Source organism: Pseudorasbora parva, chromosome 16, assembly GCF_024679245.1.
Source record: "Pseudorasbora parva isolate DD20220531a chromosome 16, ASM2467924v1, whole genome shotgun sequence".
Taxonomy (NCBI): domain Eukaryota; kingdom Metazoa; phylum Chordata; class Actinopteri; order Cypriniformes; family Gobionidae; genus Pseudorasbora; species Pseudorasbora parva.
The window spans coordinates 8,962,596-8,988,444 of NC_090187.1; the positions used below are offsets into that span (position 1 = coordinate 8,962,596).

The 25,849-nt window shown below is 36.7% G+C and overlaps 2 protein-coding genes across 8 annotated transcripts in view; both read left to right on the forward strand.

The window, feature by feature from the left end:
- Positions 1–25,849, forward strand: part of cntn5 (contactin 5) — a 427,504-nt gene that overhangs the window by 251,962 nt on the left and 149,693 nt on the right. The gene's annotated exons all lie outside the window — the stretch shown is intronic.
- On the forward strand, positions 1,836–15,642 carry LOC137043180 (histone-lysine N-methyltransferase set-1-like). Of its 2 annotated transcripts, XR_010898429.1 has the most exons (5): positions 1,838–2,205; positions 3,123–3,266; positions 9,077–9,239; positions 12,254–12,446; positions 15,616–15,642. XR_010898429.1 is itself a non-coding variant. In XM_067419352.1 (4 exons), the coding sequence occupies exons 1-4, from the start codon at positions 2,157–2,159 to the stop codon at positions 12,483–12,485; spliced, it is 588 nt and encodes a 195-aa protein (XP_067275453.1). In that variant the 5' UTR covers positions 1,836–2,156; the 3' UTR covers positions 12,486–13,978. The 2 variants fall into 2 exon arrangements, 1 of the variants encoding a protein (XP_067275453.1); XM_067419352.1 differs by lacking the exon at positions 15,616–15,642 and having other exon boundaries at positions 1,836–2,205; positions 12,254–13,978.

Below are 25,849 nucleotides of genomic sequence, written 5' to 3' on the forward strand. Positions count from 1 at the left end.
CGTCATGTATATACTTTCAATTTTAAATGTCTGTGGAGGAGCTCTGACCTCATATGTGGTATTTGAAAGCTTAGAGTCTCTACTTTCTGGAGATATGCATCACTTTGACATTTGTTTTACACAAAGTAATGTATTTACACTAAATTACTCTGGTGCCATTTCCGCCTGGATTTGGCCTACCCAAATTGAAAAGCCTCCCATACACACATACGTGGTCTAGGTTCAAAATGTTGGTATCATTTTACAGGAAACCCTTTAAAGTTACATAAAACACTGCTAAAAGTCATAAACATAGGTATATGTTGTCTAAGCTGTTATAACCCCCCAAAAATGTAGGCGCTTTTTGATTTTTTAATATAAATTCATTTTTGAAAGTGTGTATCTCAGGCCCTGTGTGCTCTAGGACCCTGCAGACACTTTGGGCTGCTTCCAGAATATATAATTAATTTAATGACACTGGAATATTGCATTTATATCACTATATGGTGGTGGAGGGGGAAAAAAGGGGGGTCATCCCTTCAGACCCATTTGAATAAATCTGGCATACAACATGACACAGACAAACTTCTTTTTTCCACTATTTTCTAGAATTTAGAGGAAGCAGCCCAAACTGTCTGCAGGAACCTGCCCCACACAGGGCCTGAGTTACACACTTTCAAAAATGAATTTATAAAAAAAAATCAAAAAGCGCCTACTTTTTTGGGGGGTTATAACAGCTTAGACAACATATACCTACATGTTTATCACTGTTAGCAGTGTTTTATGTAACTTCAAAGGGTTTTCTGTAAAATGACACCAACATTTTGAACTTAGACCAATGTATGTGTGTATGGGAAGCTTTTCAATTTGGGTAGGCCAAATCCAGGTGGAAATCCCAAAAAATGGTCTTGGAGTTCAAGTTGTTAAAAAGCAGACATAATATGTATCTATTTCGGGTCCTTGTTAGGAGACGACTAGCACATGAAGCGTTGAGCTGTGCTGCTTATATTTATCAAACAGTAAAAACACCATCATATGCCAAAAACCAGTCGATGGTGGATGAAACAAGGACTGGTGGGAGATGTCCTGCTCACTTCACACTCATTTATGACACTTTATTCAACATGAAGAACAGCTCGCTTCCGTACTTCATAAGTCATTACGCTATTTCAGTTTTCTATCTGATCAAGTGTTTACATGCCCTCTCAATCGGATTAAAAAAGGAATAGTTTGATTCCAGAAATGTACCAAAGTGACTGAGAAAAGCTGTACCCTAACCCTAAAGGAGAGCAGTACAGCAAACATTTTCTTTATGTGTATGTATGTATGTGTATATATATATATATATATATATATAGTTAGAGAGAGAGAGAGAGAGAGAGAGAGAGAGAGAGAGAGAGAGAGAGAGAGAGAGAGAGAGAGAGGCTATAGTAATAAAAAAAGAACAAAAAGTGTTTAAAAGAATCATGAATCAAGCTGGCACATGTACATGTTTGTTTACAGCTTTATTCTTACTTTGATTTTAAGAGCCATTGTATCTCCACTAACCCTGACCCTAGCTGAGCTGAGCTGACTCTGACAGTGTGAAGGTGGCTCTGCTCATACTCGCCGCCCTTCCCCCACCGAGCGCGCGCGCCCGCCCCTCCCCCACAGCAGCAGCAGCAGAGCGCGCTTTCAGAGTGACTGAGACTGGGGGCAAGTGACAGAGATGTCAGCTGATCATAAGATGCTCAAAGATATATAGCCACAACACTTTTCACAACAATTTTCCAAGAACTTTTACAAGGTCTAACAGCTTTTCTGCCCTTTATATTTAATGTAAAATACAATCAATTTATTAAATAAATAAAAATAAGATAATGCTGTTAATAAAGTTCACATTAAAGTTTGATTTTGATCATCTAAATAATCTCACAACAGTGAATGATTTAATAATGAAGAAAGTAAACTAAGCTACGAATTGGTATTGTTTTACTCCACAACGGATTAAAAAAATACGTTTGAATAACCAATACTGTGATTAAAACAAAGATAATCTGATAATTTTCTATGTGTTTGGAAAAATATTTATTTGGTAAAAAAAAAATGTAATGACAATTTCAACTTGAAATCCAAATACGTCACTACGTCATTTACGCAAATCAGCGACCTTGGATGTGCACGTGCTTTCCCTGGAAATGCAGACACGTGACAGACGACAGCCCCCCATCAATCAACGTCGGAAAGGTGAGCTCAAGTCTTGTCCTGAAAATGCATCATGACCAAATACTTTGTGAAATAGTAAAGTTAGTAAGATGTATGCTTACTTAAGTGGTGAAATTATATTGTGTTAATGTTTTATTTACTTAACGATTGTATTTGAGTTTGCTTCTCAGTTGATGATTTGTTGAAATAAGGGGAAAACTGTTTATTGGCATGTGCAGGCATTGATCAGTAAATATAATTGTGTTATATTTCATATATTAGTAACATTACTTTAGATTCTGCAATTTAATTAGTTCAATCTGACCCAATAATGAGTCAGTACATATATCATTGTTTTTCTCAAAAGTGTTGTAAAATATCAATATTATGTCTTGTAATTTAAAATAATAATTAATTTCTATTATTATTATCATTATTATTTGATATAATTTTTTACTTTTATCTAATACATTATTACATTATTTACCCAAAAAGCTTTTTTCTTCTTCTGTGGAACCCAAAATTATCCATGTTGTTTTATTTATCACAGAGCTATTTTGCATAATGACAGTTTTAGACACTTAATAGTGTTTTAATTGTGTGTTTCAAGCTCCAGAGCAGGCAAAAGCACATAAAAAAGAGTGTATGTGAATCTAGCAGGTCACTGACTAATATGATTTAGCTCTTAAATCAAATATGAATATAGATCGGTGTCAATGAATCTATTCAAAAGACACAAAAGCAGCAGTGGTTTTTGGGCTCTGAGTAGAGCCTGTGATATCATATACTTAAGTGTTCCACAGAAAAACACTACACAGGTTTGAACATGAGGGTTAGTATGTTAATTATGCAAGTTTTTTGGGTAAACAATGCTAGTAAGATCAACAAGATTTTTAAATATGCCGTTTTATTCTATTCACCTTATATTTCTTTTTATTTCTTTTTTCTTTTATTGCCAGTCATCGCAAGAAATACATTTTGCATCTATGCCATCATGCTGGGAAACAAAAGGCGTAGAAAACCTCTGCAGGACGCCGAACATCACATGACCTGTGAAATGGACAAGCCTGGGCTTCAAGAGCGGTTCATCAGCACATATAAAGGCAAGTATTTACGACTGAGCAGTTCAGTAATAACATTAATCTATAAAACTGAGGATTTAACGTAAGGCGAGTCATGGCAGTAAGGTCAACTAATATTCATGTTTCACAAGTTGAACAGTACATTATATTATATGTATATATTAGGGCTGCTCCCGACTAAAGATATTCCTAGTCGACTAACACTCCTGCATTTTAGCGATTAGTCGAATAATCATTAATTTATGATATTAATATAAAAACTTGTGTATATACAAGGAAAGGTATAGTCCAAGTTGAAGTTTAACACTTCCATATGACAGAAAAAGCTAAAGCATGATATTAGCGCGTTCAAAATAAAATAAGTAAGTAAAAAAAAAAGTGCTTAACCTGTTAAGCTGATTTCTAAATTTTGAAAAAATCCTAAGAAATGTATACTCAGACTAAAACAAATACAGTTTGTGAATCCTTTGCACTAAAAGCATAATTATGGTCTCATTTGAAAGCAGACACCTGGCAGTTTACTGTAAAGTCAAAATGATAATATTTTTTATAATAAAAAAAGCTATAATAAGCTTCAAAGTTTTGTAAAGTTATTAGAAATTTATTTGTATGATATATCTTTATGAAAATAAAATTGAAGTGGGCCTTGGAGAAATCTAGAAATGCACTACAGCTAAAGCCACAAGTCTGACCATGTTATATTTCAGATCTGAAGATGATCAGTCTAAAACTCTGCATTTTATTAAACGTTTTACAAGATCGTTTCATGTGATTTTATTTTGAGATATCGCTGAAATATCAACTGATGTTTATTGCCACATCTTCTCAGCTTTCAGTCGCTGTATTGCCTCTATTGTTTAGAGGTGCAAACTGCCCCATTCAGTTTGTCTCCCCAACACATATTCACACTTCTGCGGACTGGTTATGGCTCTAATTATTATTCTTTTGTCTGCATTATAATTACTAACGATTCTCTATTCAAACTGTTCTATTCAAACCTCATTTCTAAATCAAACCTCTCACTTTACCCTCACTGAGACTCTATTGAATGCATTTCGTCCAAATAAGCATTTCAGTAGTTTTACATTTAGAAAATGTTCATAAAAATAAAGTATTTACTCAGTGGCAGGTGCATCTAGGGCAAGCTAGCATGTTAGCTTAGCACACCAGCAAAACAACAATTTATACGATTAAAATCATGTTTAATTCAAAACTTGCTTCATATCACTTTATATTTTATATGTAGAGTGTTTTATATAACAATATGTGATCTCATATAGCTTCGGGTCAAAAAATCTGACAGAAAATATACAATGCTAAAAGCTATGTGGAATAGCATTGCATTATAAATATCATCTATTATGAAACCACCCAACATGGCATAAAGAACACAGACCAACCATATATTGCCGCGATTGTGTGTTTATTGTCTTAAAACGTGTTTATCTGCATAAAATAGCGATCTGACGATCCCAGGGAGCTGTGTGGATATGTCCATATGTCAGACACTTCCTGAATGTCACATGGTGTGTCTGTTCTTCATGTGTTCCCCATGGGGTGAATTTTCAGTAGTACAGCTTTCCAGCGCCCTCCGGCTGCCAGAATGAATTGAAAACACAGCATATCACAGCCTACTGCTCTCATAATCACACATCCGCGGATTTTGGATAAAGATTGAATAAATAATACTTCTCTGTATAGAAATTTGACTCAAACATGTGAGAATCTATCAATATTTCTCCACATCTGCACACATTTGAAGTAAAAGCCCTGAGGGAAGTTGTTTTGTCGAGTGTCTTCATGACGACCAAGGAGGAGTTTTTTATGAATGGGAGCAAATGACGCGCATATTACAATCAAAAGGTAGCGACGCCCAAGATCATATTCATAACTCCTGGAACATATTAACACATTACGGTCACTATAAGACTTTGAGAATAAAACAGAGGTAAAAAAATTAAACTTTAGTCTTAGATCTTTTTAATGATGTATAGTTTGTCAAGGTAATTACTTACATCTGATAGTAATTTTGAGCTAATTTAAACAAAGAGACCTTCAGTGCGTCCTCGTCCTCGTGACGGTTATCAGGTTAAAACAGAATAGTAAAGCGTTTAAAGTAGCCTATACAGCGCTTACGGCCGGAACGTTATAGGCTAAAAATAACATAAAAATCAGCAATCAGACTGCCTGTGCATTTTAATAATTTATTATCAAAAATACAAACTGTAACAGTTACAAGTAAAAAACAAAAACAAACTGTTTTGAATAAAATAAACTAAAATTCGTTCTTTAAAATGAATTAAATAAACGTATTAGTAACTTAGGTCTAGTACAAAACAAGTACTGTAGCAAAAACGCTGTTTGGTATAAAATACAGTGGAAAATTAATATAATTTTTATATTGTTCAAAAGAAAAATTAACAAAAACTAACAATTTAATAAATGCACATCGCACAATGCCAAAACTTAGAATAAAAAAAAGAAGGCGGCAAACAAATCAACAGCCTAAGTCTTTGATTAAATTGTTTAGAACAAATATTTAAGACAAAATGTGGAACAAATTATTTAAAGAACACTAATACAGATAAAAAATATCAGGGCAAAGCCGCAAACTGCCATTAAGACGACGGATGAGTCTTGACTGGAAACAACAAATTGCAAACATCAGACTAATTTTTCTTACAGAATAAAAAACAACAACTGCATTTTATAAAAACGAATAAATAAAAATAATATGTATTTATTTATTCGTATAGCCTACCCGTTATAAACAGATAGCAAACAGAAACACTACAAAAAGGAAACGTTACTACTTACATATTTTAAATGATAAGACATAGGCTATTCGATGTTGACGAGCGATAGGCAAATGTTTGTGTGCAGAGTTTGCAAACAGCCTTTTTCGGGACGTCCTTCAACTTTTCAAAATGATCCCACACTTTGGACTTTTTTCCTGATATAATTATTAGCATCAGCCAGACACCTCTCCCACAAGTGCGCTTTGGTATACCACGAGGTCTCGTTGATCTCTCGTTGCTGTGATGTCATGTCATACTCCATCTGCAGTGCGTGTGCGGTGCGTGTTGCGGTGTGTATGCGGTGCAGGAGCCGCACGCCCTGTTGTGCTTTCACATACGCTGCGTTTGCAGTCCGCAACTGATCCGCTGTTGCATACCACAAACACAGCATTTATTCATTATTTTTTATTTAAAATCCAAAAGTTGTTAGTGAACATGGCTCGTCAGAATTGCAATTCTCTTTGTTTACTTTTTCATAGAAGTCAGGTTAACATACTAGCCTACATTTAAACAACATTTTATTAAATTCATTAATTCATATTTATATAGCCTAGTACTTTAGATTTAGCTCACACAAGTGGCAAAACATTTAAACATAGGTTATAGCCAAAAATCACAAACATTTTAAATTAGAAACTTACAATAGGCTATTCAAAAACAGCATAAAAAAATAGATTAGGTACGAAAACGATCGTCACACTGCTGCAGGACCGCATCCGCATGCAGTGTGATAGATGTAATCTGTTAACATGGGTACGGAAAAAAAATGCGCACCGCACACGCACTGCAGACGGAGTATGTGTGAACGGGCGTGACTGCGCAGCCCCTGATTGCATAATTTTTTCACGTGATTTTTTTTTGCGACTAACCACCTAATGAAAATGTATTCGACCAAGCCCTCTTCATATCGACTAACGTTTAGTCGACTATTTGGGGGCAGCCCTAGTATATATATATATTTTTATTGTGCAAAGATTCCTGAATAGAGTTCTGCAGGAATGAGCCCTAAAATAAAAAAAGTTGCATCTTTGCACTTCCAGTTCCATCATCCCAAAGTCAATGTTTACATACACATTCTTAACCTGATTATGCACAATAAAGGGATAGTTCACTTAAGAATAAAAATTCTGTCATCATTTCCTCACCCTCAAGTTGTTCCAAACTAATTAACTAATGTCCATCTTCACAACACCTGCAGAACTTCTGTTAATTCGGTGCAGGTCCACATTAAAGGGTTAGTTCAGCCAGTAATGTAAATCCTGTCATTAATTCCTCATGTGGTTGGCCAGCCGTCAGACCTCCGTTCATCTTCAGACACAGATGAAGATATTAGTGTTGAAATCCGATGGCTCAGAAAGGCCTTCATTGACACCAATGTCATTTCCTCTCTAAAGACCCATAAAGGCACTAAAGACGTCGTTACAAAGCCCATCTCACTACAGCGGCTCTACAATCATCTATGAAGAGACCAGAATAGTTTTTGTGCGCAAACAAAAAATCAAAAATAGCGACTTTATTTAACTTTATTCTGAGCTTCAGACATGAACTCATGAAGCATCGTAACGACGCATGCACGAGAATATGGCGTCAAGCACAGTTCGGGCATCCATGAAATGCACACTTTAGCCCCATTTTGAGCACTACGCCAAGACCTAAAGCGCAATCAATGTAGAATTCAACAGCTTAGATATGGCGTGTCTTCCTCTGCTTTAAACAAAGCTCCTCGCTTCCGGGTCATGTGTCAGAACGGCGGCTCTATTCGCATGCGCCATTACGGTGCTTCATGAGTTCACGTCTGAGGCTCAGAATAAAGTTAAATAAAGTCGCTATTTTTGATTTTTTGTTTGCGCACAAAAACTATTCTTGTCGCTTCATAAAATGATTGTAGAGCCACTGTAGTGAGATGGGCTTTGTAACGACGTCTTTAGTGCCTTTATGGGTCTTGAGAGAGGAAATGACATTGGTGTCAATGAAGGCCTTTCTGAGCCATCGGATTTCAACACTAATATCTTCATCTGTGTGTGAAGATGAGCGGAGGTCTGACGGCTGGCCAACCACAGGAGGAATTAATGACAGGATTTACATTACTGGGTGAACTAACCCTTTAATACTGCCTGGACTTGAACATGGGCTGGTATATGCAAATTTGGGGAGGCGTAAATATTAATGATCCTGAATGTTGCATCACAGTCGTGTTATGTGTGGATTCGCCCGTTTTTTAGTGGTCTTTTTCAAGCACAAGATTTACATGAAGGAGGAAACTGTGGTGTGGTTTGAGGCTCACGGTATGTTAGTTCCATGTACAGAACTCTTATTATTCAACTATGCCAAGGTAAATGCAGTTTCCCATTCTAGGGCATCTTTAAGATCTGTCAGTGCAAGCTGCTTTCAGTTAAAACAGCTCAAACATCCATATTAGTTTGGGACTAGATTAAGCCTTGTCTGTGAAACTTTGGGTTAGAGCTCCTGGAGGCACATTTATCAACACAACAACAAAACTCTATACTTTTATCTAAACTATAGAAGCCAAATAAAACGTCCATATAACACAAAGAAAACCTATCCGGAAGAGATGCATGTACACAAAACAGGATTTTCTTTTAAAATAATGCAACACAGACACATTATAGACAAGTTGTTGAAGCTTAACCGTGAGGATGTTGAAGTTTTGCAACTGAGGTGTATTTTATAGACTAAAGTGAGCTTATTTTCTGCAGTAATACAAACGCCAGTGGAAAATCCTATAGGGTTTTTGTGGAGGGAACCGGGGGGTGTGAACTACCGGGGCGGCCTGCAGAAATCTATTCTAAACAATATATAGCCATGATAATATTATTTGTGTAAGAAAGTGTGGAATTTGAACTGTATAATTTTAAGATTTTATAGTAAAATATAAAGTACTTCAAGATTAGCCTGGCTATTGACTATTTTCATTCAGTAATTTACATCATATGGCAAAGAACTTTGAGTAATAATCAAAATAATAGTTGACTTTAGAGAAACTGCTGAAGCTAATGTGTTTCTCCTCTTTAGGTCGTGGCGTTTTCACCACTGAAGCTTTTTTCAGAGGTGATTTTGTTCTTGAATACCGAGGTGAACTTCTGAGTTCAGAAGAGAGTCTTGACCGAACTCAACACTACACCGAAGCTGAAAACATCTTCCTGTTTGATTTTCAGTGGCATGGCAAAAATTGGTGGTGAGTACAGGACTGTTGGATTGATGTAGATGGGATGCTTAAATTTCAGCTGCTGTAAGATACTTAAAGGAACACTCTTTTTTTATTTTTTGGAAAATAGGCTCATTTTCCAAGTCCCTTAGAGTTCAACAGTTGAGTTTTACCGTTTTTGAAGCCATTCAGCCGATCTCTTTATCTGGCGGTAGCTCTTTTAGCATAGCTTAGCATACATAATTGAATCATATTAGACCATCAGCACAAGTGTTCAAAAAAATGACCAAAGACTTTCAATATTTTTCCTATCTAAAACTTGACTCTTCTATAGTTACATTGTGTATTAAGACCAACGAAAAATGAAAAGTTGCTATTTTTTAGACCGTTATAGCTAGGAACTACTTTCTCATTCCTGCGTAGGAACTTTGCGGCCGTCATGGGTGCAGCGGCGCAATGATATGACACAGCGCCTGAAAATAGGCAAACCTCCGTTAATATTACCAGCGTGACGATCTGCTTGCTCAGAGAGCAGCGCGCGTTGTAACCATGGAGGCGTTTGGGAGAGACGATTCAGAAGATATTTACTTTGGTGTAGATCCCGAACCTATCTATTTAAACCGGAATAACAGTTACACTGAAGACGAGCTTTTGAAATGTGAAAGAGAAAGTGTGGCTGAACAGACTGGGGCAGAAGAGAGCAGATTCAAACTGGTGAGTCAGAGAAGAGTCAACATTCAAGGAAAAATAGTCCGACATGGATTCGGTCTTCCGACCTTTTGATTTTGACTATTGTAATATATGAATGAAATATGCTAAGATGGTGCTTATTATAAAGACAGAGAGAGTGGGCACGCTCCGCTCTTTCTCTCTGTCACTCAGTTAACATGCGCCCTCATCTATCACTCATAAATCACAATAACTGACCAAATAAGGCTTTGACGGGACAAACATTTTTTTGGCAGCCGCAAAATTTAATGCAGGAGACACGCTCCGAAGCCTCGGCACAGAACGCAACATCACTAACGTAGTATTTTTTACAAGAAAACTGTGTAGATAAACAATACCGGCAATTCCACATTCTATTTTAATCAAACTATACACCAGGGTCCCCGCGGAGTCTTAAAAAGTATTAAATTTCAAAATCAAAATATAAGGCCTTAAAAAGTCTTAAATTTGCGGAAGCATTGCGTTCTTGGTCTTAAATAATGTTAAACTGGTCTTAATTTTTCTACATCCATGTAACGCTACCTGATTCTGCATTTCCTATGCATGTTTTTTTTTATTGCGCAATATAGGTCTTAAAATTTATTCATAATGGTCTTAAAAAGGTCTTAAAAAGTCTTAAATTTGACTTAGTGAAACCTGCAGATACCCTGATACACTACCTCACCAGAACGCTACAACAAAACTACTAACGTTATATACTGTATAAACCAAATGGCCGCGCAAACCCCCACGCTTCGTGATTGCATTCACAGGTAATGTTAGCTAAAGACAACAGCAGTGCTTTTCAATCTGCTCGTTCAAGCTAACAAAAAAAAAAAAATTGTATACTTACAGCCATGGGGGATGATACACTTCGCCCTGTCTGGCCGTATCCTTTAGATGCCGTACCGCGGTAACACTGTATTTATTTGTCCTACTGTCATTTGTTTATAAGTATATATTTTATTACTGACCGATTACTTGATTACGTAATTACTTGAAAACGTTTTACTTATATTAAGCAATTGCTTATTGCTGTGGTTTACTTTTAAGATGTTGGTCATATTTCCCACCCCAACCGATCGTGTTATTAAAGATAGATAGCACACCACAGCCTTTTTTGTTTTTGTAATAGGCCTACCAAACAAGTTTCATGCATTTTGTTAGTTTTATTGCCATGTGTGACTATTGTGCATCTAACATTATAATATGGTTAATGTTGCATCCTAATTATGAAAAAAAAAAAAATGTTTGCAAATTTATGGAAGTGACCACCACAAAATAAAAAATAATTTTGGTCAAAAAAAAAAAAAGAAGAAGATATATACAGTATATATGCTAATCCTGGTGGGATTGAGCTATGAATAATAAGTTTACTAATACTTTGTTCAATTTAAATAAATTAAATAATATAAGTTTAAGTAATTGAGTGATTCTGCATTTCCTATGCATGTTTTTTTTTTGCGCAATATAGGTCTTAAAATTTATTCATAATGGTCTTAAAAAGGTCTTAAAAAGTCTTAAATTTGACTTAGTGAAACCTGCAGATACCCTGATACACTACCTCACCAGAACGCTACAACAAAACTACTAACGTTATATACTGTATAAACCAAATGGCCGCGCAAACCCCCACGCTTCGTGATTGCATTCACAGGTAATGTTAGCTAAAGACAACAGCAGTGCTTTTCAATCTGCTCTCTGGTCGCATTGGAAGCTACCTATCTGAGGACTACTTTCAGGTGCTGCGTAATATCGTTGCTCCGCTGAACCCATGGTACGGCCGCAAAGTTCCATGATTACTACGCAGGAATCTAAATCTAAACTTTTAATTTTCCGTTGGTCTTGGTACAAGATGTAACTACAGAATAGTCAAGTTTTAAATAGGAAAAATATTATCTTTGAAAAAATAAAGTCTTTGGTCATTTTTGAGAGCGATGCTAATGGACTAATACGATCCAATGATGTATGCTAAGCTGTGCTAAAAGTGCTACCACCAGATACAGAGATCGGCTGAATGGATTCAAAAACGGTAAAACTCAACTGTTGAACTCTAGGGGACTTGGAAAATGAGCCTATTTTCAAAAAAAGTGGAGTGTTCCTTTAATACTTTGAAGTCCCCATGAACTGACTTGAAAAGTATTGAGTGCAGTTGTGTTGAGTTTTGTTTGTATTCCCCATATTCCCAAAAGAGAACAAAATGGTAAATGTTAGATGCCTTCATCTGAGAGCTGAGAGGATGTTGCAGTGATTCTATCATATAGATCAGTGGTTCTCAGACCCTTCTCTCTGCAGATCCTGTATGTCTCCTTAAGCTGAGTTTTATGTCTTTATAGCATGGATGCATCTAAAGAAGACGGGTCCTTGGGAAGACTTGTAAACGATGAGCACAGGAATCCTACATGCAAAATGAGAACCGTTGAAGTAAGCAGAAAACCTCACCTTTGTCTCTTTGCTGTGCGAGACATTCTACCAGGGGAAGAAATCACATACAATTATGGCGACTCCGATTGGCCGTGGCGAGTCAAGGTACTCAAGAGAATCCTAAAAAGATTGATCATTAATTAGGCCTGTTGCGATAATGAAATATGGTTATTTGATCTAATCGTGGTTGTCTGAAATAGTTGTCTTATAGCTCTCTTTTATAGTTATAAAGCACAAGGGGGAGTTATGGACTAAATGAAATAGATAAGCTAGCACCAATTAAGGTTTCGTGCAATATATGTAAAGTCATTTGGAGCCATTCCATAGCTTAATATGAGGGACAGAAGAATATTTACATTGTTAAATTAAAGTTTTACGGATCTTTATGGAAACTCGTCTTGCCTCCGCTGCGGCTCTCAATCATCTCCGTTCAGCATTCAAACAGTGCACCTCGTCCGGTTACAACAGGCAGCACGGTAAAACTCTCCTACTATTAATTTAATAATATTTAATAATTAAAAAAGGGTCTGCTATTACAATAAAGCTCAGTGTTCTCTCTTTAAACTTATCCACATTAATCGTCTATGTAAATACTTCACAAACAGACAGGTGACAGTTTATCACTTCAAGAAATAAACAAAACAGAATTTTCCCAAAAAACATCTTGTGAGCTTATTGGCAATAGGGGTGTAAAGTGTCCCCATTAAGCACAGCCAGACTTTTTGCATCTAATGATGGATATCTTAATTTAAATCCTTTTTAATGTAAAACAAAATTAAATATTATTGTGTGAGAGATTAATATTTTATTTTTACACAACTTCTTGTACTCAAACTAATACCCTATGCACTAATGTCTCAATGTAGATTTTGGTGAGCTTAATAGGTACGTTTACCCTATATGTATTCTTTACATTCATATATAAATATAAAAATTGTTGACTGTATGAATACATTTCTTTACTATTTAAAGCTGTTAACTGTAATGTAAAAGATGGAGGAGAGAATGTAAAGGGGGTGAAAAGGTGGAGGAGATAATGTAAAGGGGATGGAAAGATAGAGGAGAGAATGTAAAGGGGATGAAAAGATGAAGGAGAGAATGTAAAGGGGATGGAAAGATGGAGGAGAGCATGTAAAGGGGATGAAAAGATGGAGGAGAGGTGGATGGAGGAAGTACAGAGGATAGTTGGGCACTGAGAATCATTCCCACTTCCAAGTTATTAGATTTTTGATTGTTCTTTTCAAATGTTTTTATAAAAAAAAAAAATCATTTAATGTTATATCTGTCATTAACTGCAATATGCACTTTCACCACAATGTGTTCAGTACTGTTAATATTAAATCAGAGCTTGAAGTCACTTGAGTCCTCAAAGAGTCATTTAATCGGAGTGTGTGTGTCCCTCGAGTCCTCAAAGAGTCATTTAATCGGAGTGTGTGTGTCCCTCGAGTCCTCAAAGAGTCACTTAATCGGAGTGTGTGTCACTCGAGTCCTCAAAGAGTCACTTAATCGGAGTGTGTGTCACTCGAGTCCTCAAAGAGTCATTTAATCGGAGTGTGTGTGTCCCTCGAGTCCTCAAAGAGTCACTTAATCGGAGTGTGTGTGTCCCTCGAGTCCTCAAAGAGTCACTTAATCGGAGTGTGTGTCACTCGAGTCCTCAAAGAGTCATTTAATCGGAGTGTGTGTCACTCGAGTCCTCAAAGAGTCACTTAATCGGAGTGTGTGTCACTCGAGTCCTCAAAGAGTCACTTAATCGGAGTGTGTGTGTCACTCGAGTCCTCAAAGAGTCACTTAATCGGAGTGTGTGTCACTCGAGTCCTCAAAGAGTCATTTAATCGGAGTGTGTGTCACTCGAGTCCTCAAAGAGTCATTTAATCGGAGTGTGTGTGTCACTCGAGTCCTCAAAGAGTCACTTAATCGGAGTGTGTGTCACTCGAGTCCTCAAAGAGTCACTTAATCGGAGTGTGTGTCACTCGAGTCCTCAAAGAGTCATTTAATCGGAGTGTGTGTGTCCCTCGAGTCCTCAAAGAGTCACTTAATCGGAGTGTGTGTGTCACTCGAGTCCTCAAAGAGTCACTTAATCGGAGTGTGTGTCACTCGAGTCCTCAAAGAGTCATTTAATCGGAGTGTGTGTGTCACTCGAGTCCTCAAAGAGTCATTTACTCGGAGTGTGTGTGTCCCTCGAGTCCTCAAAGAGTCACTTAATCGGAGTGTGTGTGTCACTCGAGTCCTCAAAGAGTCATTTAATTGGAGTGTGTGTGTGTCACTCGAGTCCTCAGAGAGTAATTTAATCGGAGTGTGTGTGTCACTCAAGTCCTCAAAGAGTCATTTAATCGTAGTGTGTGTGTTGCTCGAGTCCTCAAATAGTCATTTAAACAGAGTGTGTTACTCAAGTCCGCAAAAAGTAATTGAATCAGAGTGTGTGTCACTATTTTTATTTGTATAGAGGTTTTTGTTGACAATGATCACACTTAACTGAAACACAAGCCTAATGTCTTAAAGCCCCAGTGAGCTGCCACAGATGACTGCTGAGAAACTCCTGAAGTGCCGTCACTGCTAAATGAACTATAGGGATACAGGCAGTGGCCAGTGAAGTGTTCTCTGTCATGAAGTGAAGTCAGCTTTATTTCTATAGCACATTATACAATAACAGATCGTTTCAGATCACCTTCACACACATAACTTGCAAATTTCAACAATTATGAAATGACTTGAATTTCAGCTGTAAAACAGTTCTACAGAAGACAATAGTGTCATTATTTAGCCCAATTCAGTTAAAATGTTGTCCTCTGATAGTCAATACAGTCAAATCAACAATATTTCTGAATGTTAATTGTCATTCCCCAACTGAGCAAGCCAAAGGCACTTGATCTCAAGCTACAGATAAGACAAAATGTAGGCTGGCCATTTTCAGTGATCGTGAAGAAATGAAGAAACCCAGTTTCCTCTCTCACACCTGTATCTCTGCTCTAGCCTGGTTTCATTATCCAGTATTAAAACTTTGAATTGTAATATTCACTTCTTCTGTGTGTTAATTTATAATATCTTAACAAAGTCCTGAAAGTATACCTTACCCAGAGTCTGTGTATCATCATAGTCCTCAAAGTACCACTAGATCAGAGTTTGTGTTTGTCCCCAAATGGGACATAAAAAATACTGTCCCCAAAGTGAAGGTAAAATGTCAGGTCTTTAAGGAAGGCTTTTATTGATAAAATCAAGTGATAAGTGTAATGTGTGCTTCTCCAGAAGTGCAGTCATATCTTTCTCTTGTCTCTAGACCCTTCAGAAAGGGGTGTCCCTAAAGGTAGGGTTCCCAGTCATATGTCCTCACATTTGGGTTAAGTAGGTATGTGTGTGTGTGTGTGTGTGTGTGTGTGTGTGTGTGTGTGTGTGTGTGTGCATGTGCGTGTGTGTGTGGGCATGTTTTTGTGACATATAAGGAAACAAATGTGTATAATGACATGGGTATGACATAGGTATTACAAGGAGAGTGTGAAATATGAGGACATTGGCCATGTTCTCACTTTTTAAAATGCTTAACTCATACAGGATACATTTTTTGAGAAAGTAAAAATGCAGAATGTTTCCTGTGATGGGTAGGTTTAGGGGCAGGGGCAGTGTAAGGGGTAGAAAATACGGATTGTACAGTATAAAAACCATTATGCCTATGGAATGTCCCCATATGTCACAAAAACAAACGTGTGTGTGTGTGTGTGTGTGTGTGTGTGTGTGTGTGTGTGTGTGTGTGTGTGTGTGTGTGTGTGTGTGTGTGTGTGTGTGTGTGTGTGTGTGTGTGTGTGTGTGTGTGTGTGTGTGTGTGTGTGTGTGTGTGTGTGTGTGTGTGTGTGTGTGTGTGTGTGTGTGTGTGTGTGTGTGTGTCTGTATGTGTCTCTAGCCCCGTTTCCACCTAAATTACCCGGAACAATTTATACCAGGAACTTTTTGACAGGAACTTTTCTCCCCCCCCCAGACCTGCAACTGTCTGCGTTTCCACCGCGATCTAAAGTTCCGTGAAGATTAGGCAAATTAGTCCGGTGATGTAGGACTTGGCGCGACTGCTCCTCAAGTCAGTGACGGACAGTAATAATTTTTGCGTGTACCGATTGAAAGATTTAGTGAACTGTTTACATGAGACGTTATCAAAACCGTTCTGGTGTTTACATGTGATGACTTTAAATTGCAATCATTTTGTCACATGCAGTTTGTCTGCCGCATCAAAAATGTCAACACTGTTTTCTCCAGCAGCTGGAATGTGTTAACTGTAGCCAGAGTAACTCTTAATGGCCACCAGGACTAATATAGTATTAATACAGTATTATATAATCTATTTATTTTTTGTAAAGTGTAATAATCATCTCAGAAAAAAAAAAAAAAAATGTTCTGTCAGGCGCAGTTAAAGTAAAAACTGCCTGGGGCAATATACGCTGTCATTATTCCAACATTATCTTCATAACTTATGAAATAAAAAGTTTACCCCTCAGAAAAATTAGCTTTCCTCTCTTGTCAACATGAGCGTGGCGCGCGCTGTCACGTCATGTAAGGACGCACACTTAAAAGTTACAGACATGGTGAAAAATAGACTGAAAAAAAAATTAATAACGAGTATTGAAGAGATTTAAGCTGTGCTGCTTTTGCTGGTTTACTCAAGAGGTAATTAACAACGACAGAAAAGAGCACTAGCATATTCAGAAAGATTTCAAATGACAATGTATATTATTATCAGCTATTACGGACATTGAGCGTGAGATGGCTGAGACGAACGCGCGCCATCAGACAGAGAGCAAGACTGATATTTACTGAACGTAGACCGAACCTCGCAAAAGACTTTTAAAAACGTAAAAGACTTTTAAGAACTTTAAAAAAGTACTACCTCGCGAGCAGGGCCGTTTGGAGGGGGACATATTAACCCTGGAACTTCGTTTAGACCCTGGTTCCTGCGGTCAAATCACACAGAGTACCACCCAAAGTTACTGGTTCCTGGGTAAAGTTTCTGCAGTGGAAACGCAGCTTCTGTGTGCCTGTGTCTGTGTGTGTGTGTGGAGTCACAATAAAAACAGATTGTTGTGCTTTATGCAAAATAAAGAAAACAAACACGATGTGCAATCTTCAGGCTATCTGTCAAAGATGTTCATTCAGATAGTCTTCAGAAAAGGAACTCTAATTTAGTAAATATTTTTCTCACAATTATGAGACATGCTTCGAAAACATGACAGGTTTTAAATAGCGTAAATCAAATAGAAAGCAATTATTCTGTGTTTATGTAATTTCTTTGAAAAGAGAGATGTCAGTCTTTCGCAAGTTATTATCCGCTAATAATAATAATAATAATTAATAATAATAATAATTAATTACATTTATATAGCGCTTTTCTAGGCACTCAAAGCGCTTTACATAGAAGGGGGAATCTCCTTAACCACCACCAATGTGCAGCATCCACCTGGATGATGCGACGGCAGCCATATTGCGCCAGAACGCCCACCACACACCAGCTGATTGGTGGAGAGGAGACAGAGTGATTAAGCCAATCAGGATAGGGGGAAGATTAGGAGGCCATGATGGACAGAGGCCAGTGGCCAAATTTGGCCAGGATGCCGGGGTTACACCCCTACTCTTTATCGAAGAACATCCTGGGATTTTTTAACGACCACAGAGAGTCAGGACCTCGGTTTAACGTCTCATCCGAAGGACGGTGCTCTTTGACAGTACAGTGTCCGCATCACTATACTGGGGTGTTAGGACCCACACAGACCACAGGGTGAGCACCCCCTGCTGGCCTCACTAACGCCTCTACCAGCAGCTACCTGGTTTTTCCCAGTTGGTCTCCCATCCAGGTACTGACCAGGCTCGGCCCTGCTTAGCTTCAGTGGGAAACCAGTCTTGGGCTACAGGGTGATATGGCTGCTGGTAATGCGCCACGGCAACGGAGCTCGCGTTCTTCTGTGATTGAAATCTGACGCGACCCATGCGAGAGCACAGCCGACACCGACATCGACTCAAATAAACACAAGTGTAGTGCTATACTTTAGCTACATCGTTTTGAGACGTGGTGAGGAATAATCCTGGAATAATTTACCTCTGAAAAGCTGTGATTTTTTTATTCTGTTTTAAAACGTTTATTATGTTAATGTCTATGAATGATCATCACAAAAACAGTTTAAATAGGAATCCTGCTGCAACATAAAATGTCAGACGCAATAATGTCAATTAATAATGTCATGTTACAAATCTGCTTCAATTTGAATAAAAATGTAATGAATTTCTGTTTAAAACATTGAAATAAAAATACTATAAAATCGTGAATATAAAAAAATGAAAAGGCTAATTACGACTTTTTGTCTCACAATTCAGACGTTTTGTGTTTGCAAATTTTATTTTATTTTATTTATTTATTTTTGAGTTGTGATACAAATTTATATAAACTTGCAATTCTGAGAAAAGTATTTTCCCCCTCAGAACTGGACTCTAAAACTCACAATTCCGAGTTTATATCTCACATAACTCACATTTGTTCATTTATATCTTGCAAGTCAGAATTGCAATGATGTAAACTCACAATTTTCTTTTTTTGAAATTATATTTTAAACAGTTTTTTTTTTCCCCATGATAGAAACCAGATTTTATTGATTGGTGACTTGAGCTGCTGTGACATTACAAAGGCAAGAAAAAAGAATCACAGCTGTCTCTTCCCAAATTAAGAAATTTAGTGAAGCAAAAATAGGTGTCTGTGCATAGAAGTGAAAAAGAACAATTCATTAATTTGAAAGATTAATTCCAAAACACTGGAATAGCACTCAAAGACAGCCCACCTGCTTTTCAGAGGACTCTCGACCCCATGCAGTGCATGAAATGTGACAGATTAACAGCTTATCTGTAATGGGAGTGTTAACATTACAGTTGGAAGGTTGCCAAGCTTATCTTCATGTCGACTGTATTCGAGCAGGAGCATCTGAATGTTCACAGATAAAAAGAAAGAGCAGAAGTGTTTTGGCCAATCAAAAGAATGGCAGACCACGAGGTAACGTCCAAAGTCGTTATGCGACCAAGTGATTGAACACAGTGGCTAAACACAAGCTGTTTAATTTTATATGGCAAAATATAAAACTGAAAGGGAAATCCAGATTGCATTCAACAATTTATGCTGCGCTTCCTTGCGATGCTGGCAAGGAAGTTGAATGTCTGTGATTATGCATGTCTGTGCATGTCTATTGATGTCAATTTTCATAGTTGCACATTGTAATGATGAATAAAAATTCATGCAGAAGCTTCGCAATAATTTCTAAGCCAGCATATGTGTTAGCAGCATTGTTAAATCATTTACTTTTCTTTTTTTCATATTTCACACAAGAACATTCAATCTGAAAATGAATAAATGACATGAAATACATCCACATTTTAATCATACGCGTAACATCTAGGGGAAAGTGAATGCGATCTCATAAGATTTAAGAAGACAAATCAAATCATCATCTTTTTAATGACTTAAAGTTTACGATTCGAGCGGAAAGTTGGAAGACTGGGCAGTTGTTTGTTTTTAGTCTGACTTTAACTTCTATGTACTTTTTTGTGGTGGTGGTGGTGGTGGTGGTACTGGGTCAGTTAAAGAGGAAAAAGAAGGCAAACAGTGTAATTACAAATTAATTACAGCTGTAATTACATGGAGGTATATTTTTAAATACAAGTAAAAACAGAGGGAAACCGTCAGGGCATTTTGTAAAAAATAATATTTATAAACAAATAATAGTTTCAAGTAATAGTCAGGACATTAAATGGAAATAATAGTCCAAATGTAGTCTTTGACAAAAAGAAAATTGTCTCAGCTATTTGCTCAAAATGTTGCTTTGTTTGTGAAACTTCCCATATTAGAGTGTTGTTAAAAAAATGCATGAAGCATTTAAAATATATATATATATATATATATATATATATATATATATATATATATATATATATATATATATATATATATATATATATATATATATATATATATATATATATATCATAAAAAAATATCTTTTCAGATATTCATACAAAAAAAAAAAAAATATATATATATATATATATATATACATATATATATATATATATATATATATATATATATATATATATATATATATATATATATATATATATATATATATATCCTGGTAGCGATTCAATTTTTGTGAAAATGATCAAAAATGCTGGCAGTGACTGGAAACCGGCAAAGAAATAGTCAAGGATATTCAATTATATAAATTTAATGTAAAGATTCAAATTAAAGGTAACATTTTTTCAACCCAGGCTCATTGGAAATACGTGACTCTGCCTACATTTTTGCAACACCTTAATTATGTACCTCCAGGTACGTTTACCTGCACTTTTGGGGTAAAACGTCCACCGGAGGCTTTAAGTGGTAATATTTTTTCTCCATTCCAGATGCGCAACATGACATCATGACTTATCTCACAGAATGAATATTTATAGCCTAATTTTATATTTTGGAGCAACTAACTCCACTCCTACCCTAAACCTACCCACTCTCAACAATATAAAACGCATAACAGGCAAACAAATGTACAGTCACATGTATTTATTGCAAAAACTGACCAAAAAACTGTATAAAAGTATTAACTCGTGTTGCATTCCAAGTCTTCTGAAGCCATACGATATCTTCATGTGAAGAACAGAGTTGATCTTAATGTTTTAGTCGTTGAAATGATTGCGCTCCTTAGCGAACAGAACACACACACACACACACGCACTCGTTCATTCATATTTCTCATTCAAATGACACACAAGTTGAATGACGCGATCGGTCACGAGACACACGAGAGCCAATGGCATTTTACAATCAAAGCTGACGTAATGACGCAATTGGTCACGAGACACACGACAGCCAATGCTGTCAAAACTGACCTGACGGTTCTTCCGGTGTCATGAAAAATCCTGTCCCCCTGTGAAATCGTGTCCGCAAGGACCCCAAGAGCGATTCTATTCGCTGAAAGAAATTTTAATAGGTAATCTGTTCAGAGCCTGATTACAATTCTTACACAATCGTGTTTTGATTTTTACTGTTTAAATTGTGTTAAAATAGTCTTTAATGTCTTACAAAGCATATGTTTTATATATTAGTAGTATATAACTGAAGCTATAAGTGCTTATATAAGTATATAATTCAGAACATGTTTTTGCTCCCATTATAGCAATCAATTAAATGTTTTAAATAAATGTTTTGCGTGTGTACTTATTATGGCAATGAATTCATAGTTTATTAGTTTATTATTTAGTTATTTTTAAACAATTAATTGTCCAGAACCATGTATAACAACTTTTGATCAGGCATTTAAAACCGCTACCAGCGGACACGATTTCACAGGGGGACAGGATTTGTCATGACACCGGCGGCAATATTTGAAATGTATTATTAATCTTTGGCGGATGGACTCGACGTTACTGATCGCTTTTGGGGATTTTCTTCACACAAATCAATTGTTTGGCCTCGGAACACTTGGGATATTTGTACTTTCTGAATAAATTATGTATGCAGTCGTATCTGCCTGTTATCCTGTTTTTTTTATAATACACAAATGGGTAGGTTTAGGGAAGGGATTGAGTTACGGCCGTTTCACACCGCAAGCGTGAGCGGCGCGTGAGCAGCGCGTATTTTTTTCGGCGCCCATGTTAATCAATGAGTGCATTCACACCGGGAGCAGGAGCAGCACGTGAGCGTCAAGCAGGAGCGTCGCGTGAGCAGCAGTGAAGCGGGGGTTTCGGCTGCGAGCCTATTTTTGCTGCGCTGCTGACGCTCCTGGCGCTCAATTAAAGTGAAAGCACACTTTTAATGGACAAAATAAATATGATTTCACACAAAAAGTGCCTAAAATGCACACAGGAAGCACGTGTAGTGTATTTGAACAATAACTGGAGTATGTCAGAGAAGAAAACGAAGAATAAAAATATCTGTGGAAGATTTTAGCAATTTAAACTTGTTTTGATTATTCAGTTTGGGTGAAAGTATGGTTATGATTATAAAAAATAAAGTAAACTAGCCAGAAAATATAACAAACTTTCGTTTAGTTTAGTATTTAATACTCAGACAGGTAAAGGCTCTCGGTCTGCAGCTGCAGTCACGGTGCAAAACGAAAGCACACTTTTGATGGACAAAATAAATATAATATCACAAAAGCGCTCAAAATGCAGAAAAATAAAACGAAGAATAAAAATCATCTGTAGAAGATTTACCCATTTAAACTTGTTTTAATTATTCAGTTTGGGTGAAAGTATTATAAAAAGTAAAGTAAACTAGGCAGAAAATATAATAATTTATTTTAGTTTAGTATTTAATACTCAGACAGGTATAGGCTCTATCATTGTGGGAGCCGCTGCTGTGACGCTGCACCAACGCTTCCAGTGTGGATACACTCGCGCGTCTGCAGCTGCAGTCACGGTGTAGTTACGCTGAAGTGCAGCTCACGCGCTGCTCACGCTTGCGGTGTGAAACAGGCGTTACGCTTTCAAAATGTGTCTGAATATGTGTGTGTGTCCACAAGGTAAATGGATTTATAAACATGCTAAATTGTTTTTTTTTTGTTTGTTTTTTTGAAAATGTAAAAATGCAGAATGTTTCTTGTGATGGGTAGGTTTAGGGGCTGTGTGTGTGTGTGTGTGTGTGTGTGTGTGTGTGTGTGTGTGTGTGTGTGTGTGTGTGTGTGTGTGTGTGTGTGTGTGTGTGTGTGTGTGTGTGTGTGTGTGTGTGTGTGTGTGTGTGTGTGTGATGGGTAGGGGCAGTGTAGGAGGATAGAATGAATCGGCGTTGATAAACACACTAAAAAGCGATTATGCGTCTTGATAGCACGCCAAAATGGCATACGAATTGGCGTGTCATACATACGCCATTTCATGAGATCAGTCTGGGAATGGAGAAAAAATATTACCACTTAGCGCCTCCGGTGGACGGTTTCACCCAAAAAGTGCAGGTAAACGTACCTGGAGGTACATAATTAAGGTGTAGCAAAAATGTAGGCAGAGTCACGTATTTCCAATGAGCCTGGGTTGCATTTTTTTTACTAATTTTTCCTGTATTTAAGAAATATTTTTTTAATATTAATTTATTCAAAACCCCTGGTTTCACAGATGAGGCTTAAGCCCCAGACTAAAATGCAATTTTGAGATGTTTTAACTTAAAGCAACGAGTACTGACATATTTTAAAATGTCATGTTTTCTCTCCCGATGCCCACTAATAATGTATTTTTTCCAGTGTACGTTTATAAAAGCTATTTAAAAATACGTCCGACTGCCTTTTATTAAAGAACACTAGGCTTCAAATAATTTCCAAATACTTTTTACTATCTAAACTATTACAATATCCAAGGTATCTCTGTTATTTGTCAACTTTATCATCTGCCCACAGGAAAAGCATTTGTTGTGAAATCAGCTGTTTCAGTTTTGAAATAATGACCTTCATTTGACTCCTTGTCCACATTGCTATGTCTGCCTTTCAAAGCACTAACATGGTGTAGTATTTGCCGCAGTATTTGTGAAATCTTTTATTCTCTTTCCAAAACAGTGTTGGTTTTATTCTGCAATGCTATAAACATCTATACATTATGTCAGAGCACATGTCAAGGTTGCGCTTTTCAAATCGTGTGTTCCACCAGAGAATATAGCTGTCTGTCAGATGTTATAACAGACAGGGGCAAAGATCAGCTATTGTTCAGTGGAAGTGATTTGCTGTATTGTTGTGTCAATAACAGTCAAGTTAACCCATTTTAAGGACTCCAGTGAGGACAGACCTACTGCGTTTGGCAATTCCCCCTGCCTTTAGTCAAAAGCTCAATATGACTTATGTTTTCAGAGCTGACTAGTAGAGGGTGGATGAGGTTGTGAATGTAGGTTTATGTTTGCATATATTATGTTGTTTAGTATGCAGCAATCAACCTTCCCTGGTAGTTTCTTACAGGCCCCCAATGTCTGACATTGCTGCTGTGTGAAATTAAAACTGCCTCATTTCAGGCTGAAAGGGGCTAATCAACACCACCCACGACCAGGACCGATGAAACATCTTGTCTCCTGTCCCACAAGCTTATGTCTTCTGTTCTGTCTCAACCCACAATAAGAAGGAGGAAAAAAGATTAATTACCCTCATGTCTAAGCCTGTTGGAACTTCTTCACGTAGTGCATACAATAAATGGAAAAAACAAATGAACAGCCATTCTTATCCGAATTTGCCAATGCTCTTAGAAAGGAAACATGACAAGTGAGAACTCTTTATTATCTAATTATCTAGGCTGTTTCTCATAGACATCAGTTAGATAAAATGGAGAACATTATTTCTGCCTGTCAGGATAGGATCAGAACTGTATTTTACATATTTCGGTTGCGTACTTACTTGGGCCAAAAAGTGTTCTTGAGTTCAACTAATAATTTAATATGAATTTAAATTTGAATATTTTCCTTAGTTGTGCATTGTCATTGTAGTGTACATATTTTTATTTATTTATGTTTTGTTTTTTTTCCTATATCTTCACTTCACTAGAATCTCTCTACTATCAAATGTTGTTTATCACTTGATTTTGTTCTTTGAAGAGCCTGGACAACAAATAAATAAATAAATACAAATTGATATAATTTAGTTCCTTGCGCGAATGTGACTGCTAAGCCAAATTAAGTGTCATTCCAGGGGATTGTGCCATTATATTTGTTGATATGTCAGCAAAGCAATGCTTAATGGGACACTTATTGATTTGCTGACCTTCGTAAACACCGCTAATGTCCCATTTCCATTTGCACCTTGTTACTGAGAGCTTTGAAAAGTGGAAGTTTATATGTGCAAGCTCAAACTAAGGCAAAAATGACCTTTAGAACAGTGTATCTAAAAATTAAGAGTTGAATTTCAGCAGACCAAAGAGCCCTGGGGCTGAAAAAGTGTCCTTGAATGCTCATAATGTGCTGTATGTAAAGCTGAATAATATATGTATTATTCCATAGGTTCTCTGCACTATGTGCATATAAATTAATCTTGGTTTCATTGAAGTGTACATATAAGCTGCATAGTTGATGCTCTGGCTGTACCCTAAACACTATTATTTGCTCTCGAAAGGTCTTTTTTTTCTTTTTTTTTACATAATAAAGAAACAAGTTGAAGTGAGATCTCTTTAATGTTCCAATATTCTCTACTAAACGGCTTTGAGATTTTGTGTGAAAACATTTTCTAAATACTTTCTAAAAACATTTTCTAAAAAATTTATATATTTTTTATAACATTATCAAAATGTTAGCAAATAAAGAAAATAAAAAAGAAACATTTAGATTAGTTTTCGTTGGACATTCTTCATTTTTTTTCTTTTTTTTTAGGTTACTAATGACTTGTTTTAGTCTATTCTGAGAACATGCAAAAAGTAACATGCAAAATTATAAAATGACTGTTCCCTTAATTGTAAAACATAAAAAAAATGTATGCTTTGAATATTCAGAGCACATTCAGAAATAATGTTTGATTAACTTAATGGGAATTTTAGCAATTATA

What these genes read in the sequence shown, in the direction of transcription:
- LOC137043180 (XM_067419352.1), top strand. Translation starts at nt 2,157, where the DNA reads ATGCAGACACGTGACAGACGACAGCCCCCCATCAATCAACGTCGGAAA. An exon ending in CATCAATCAACGTCGGAAAG is followed by an intron (nt 2,206 to 3,122) that starts GTGAGCTCAAGT and finishes TTTTATTGCCAG; the next exon opens with TCATCGCAAGAAATACATTT. An exon ending in GTTCATCAGCACATATAAAG is followed by an intron (nt 3,267 to 9,076) that starts GCAAGTATTTAC and finishes TCTCCTCTTTAG; the next exon opens with GTCGTGGCGTTTTCACCACT.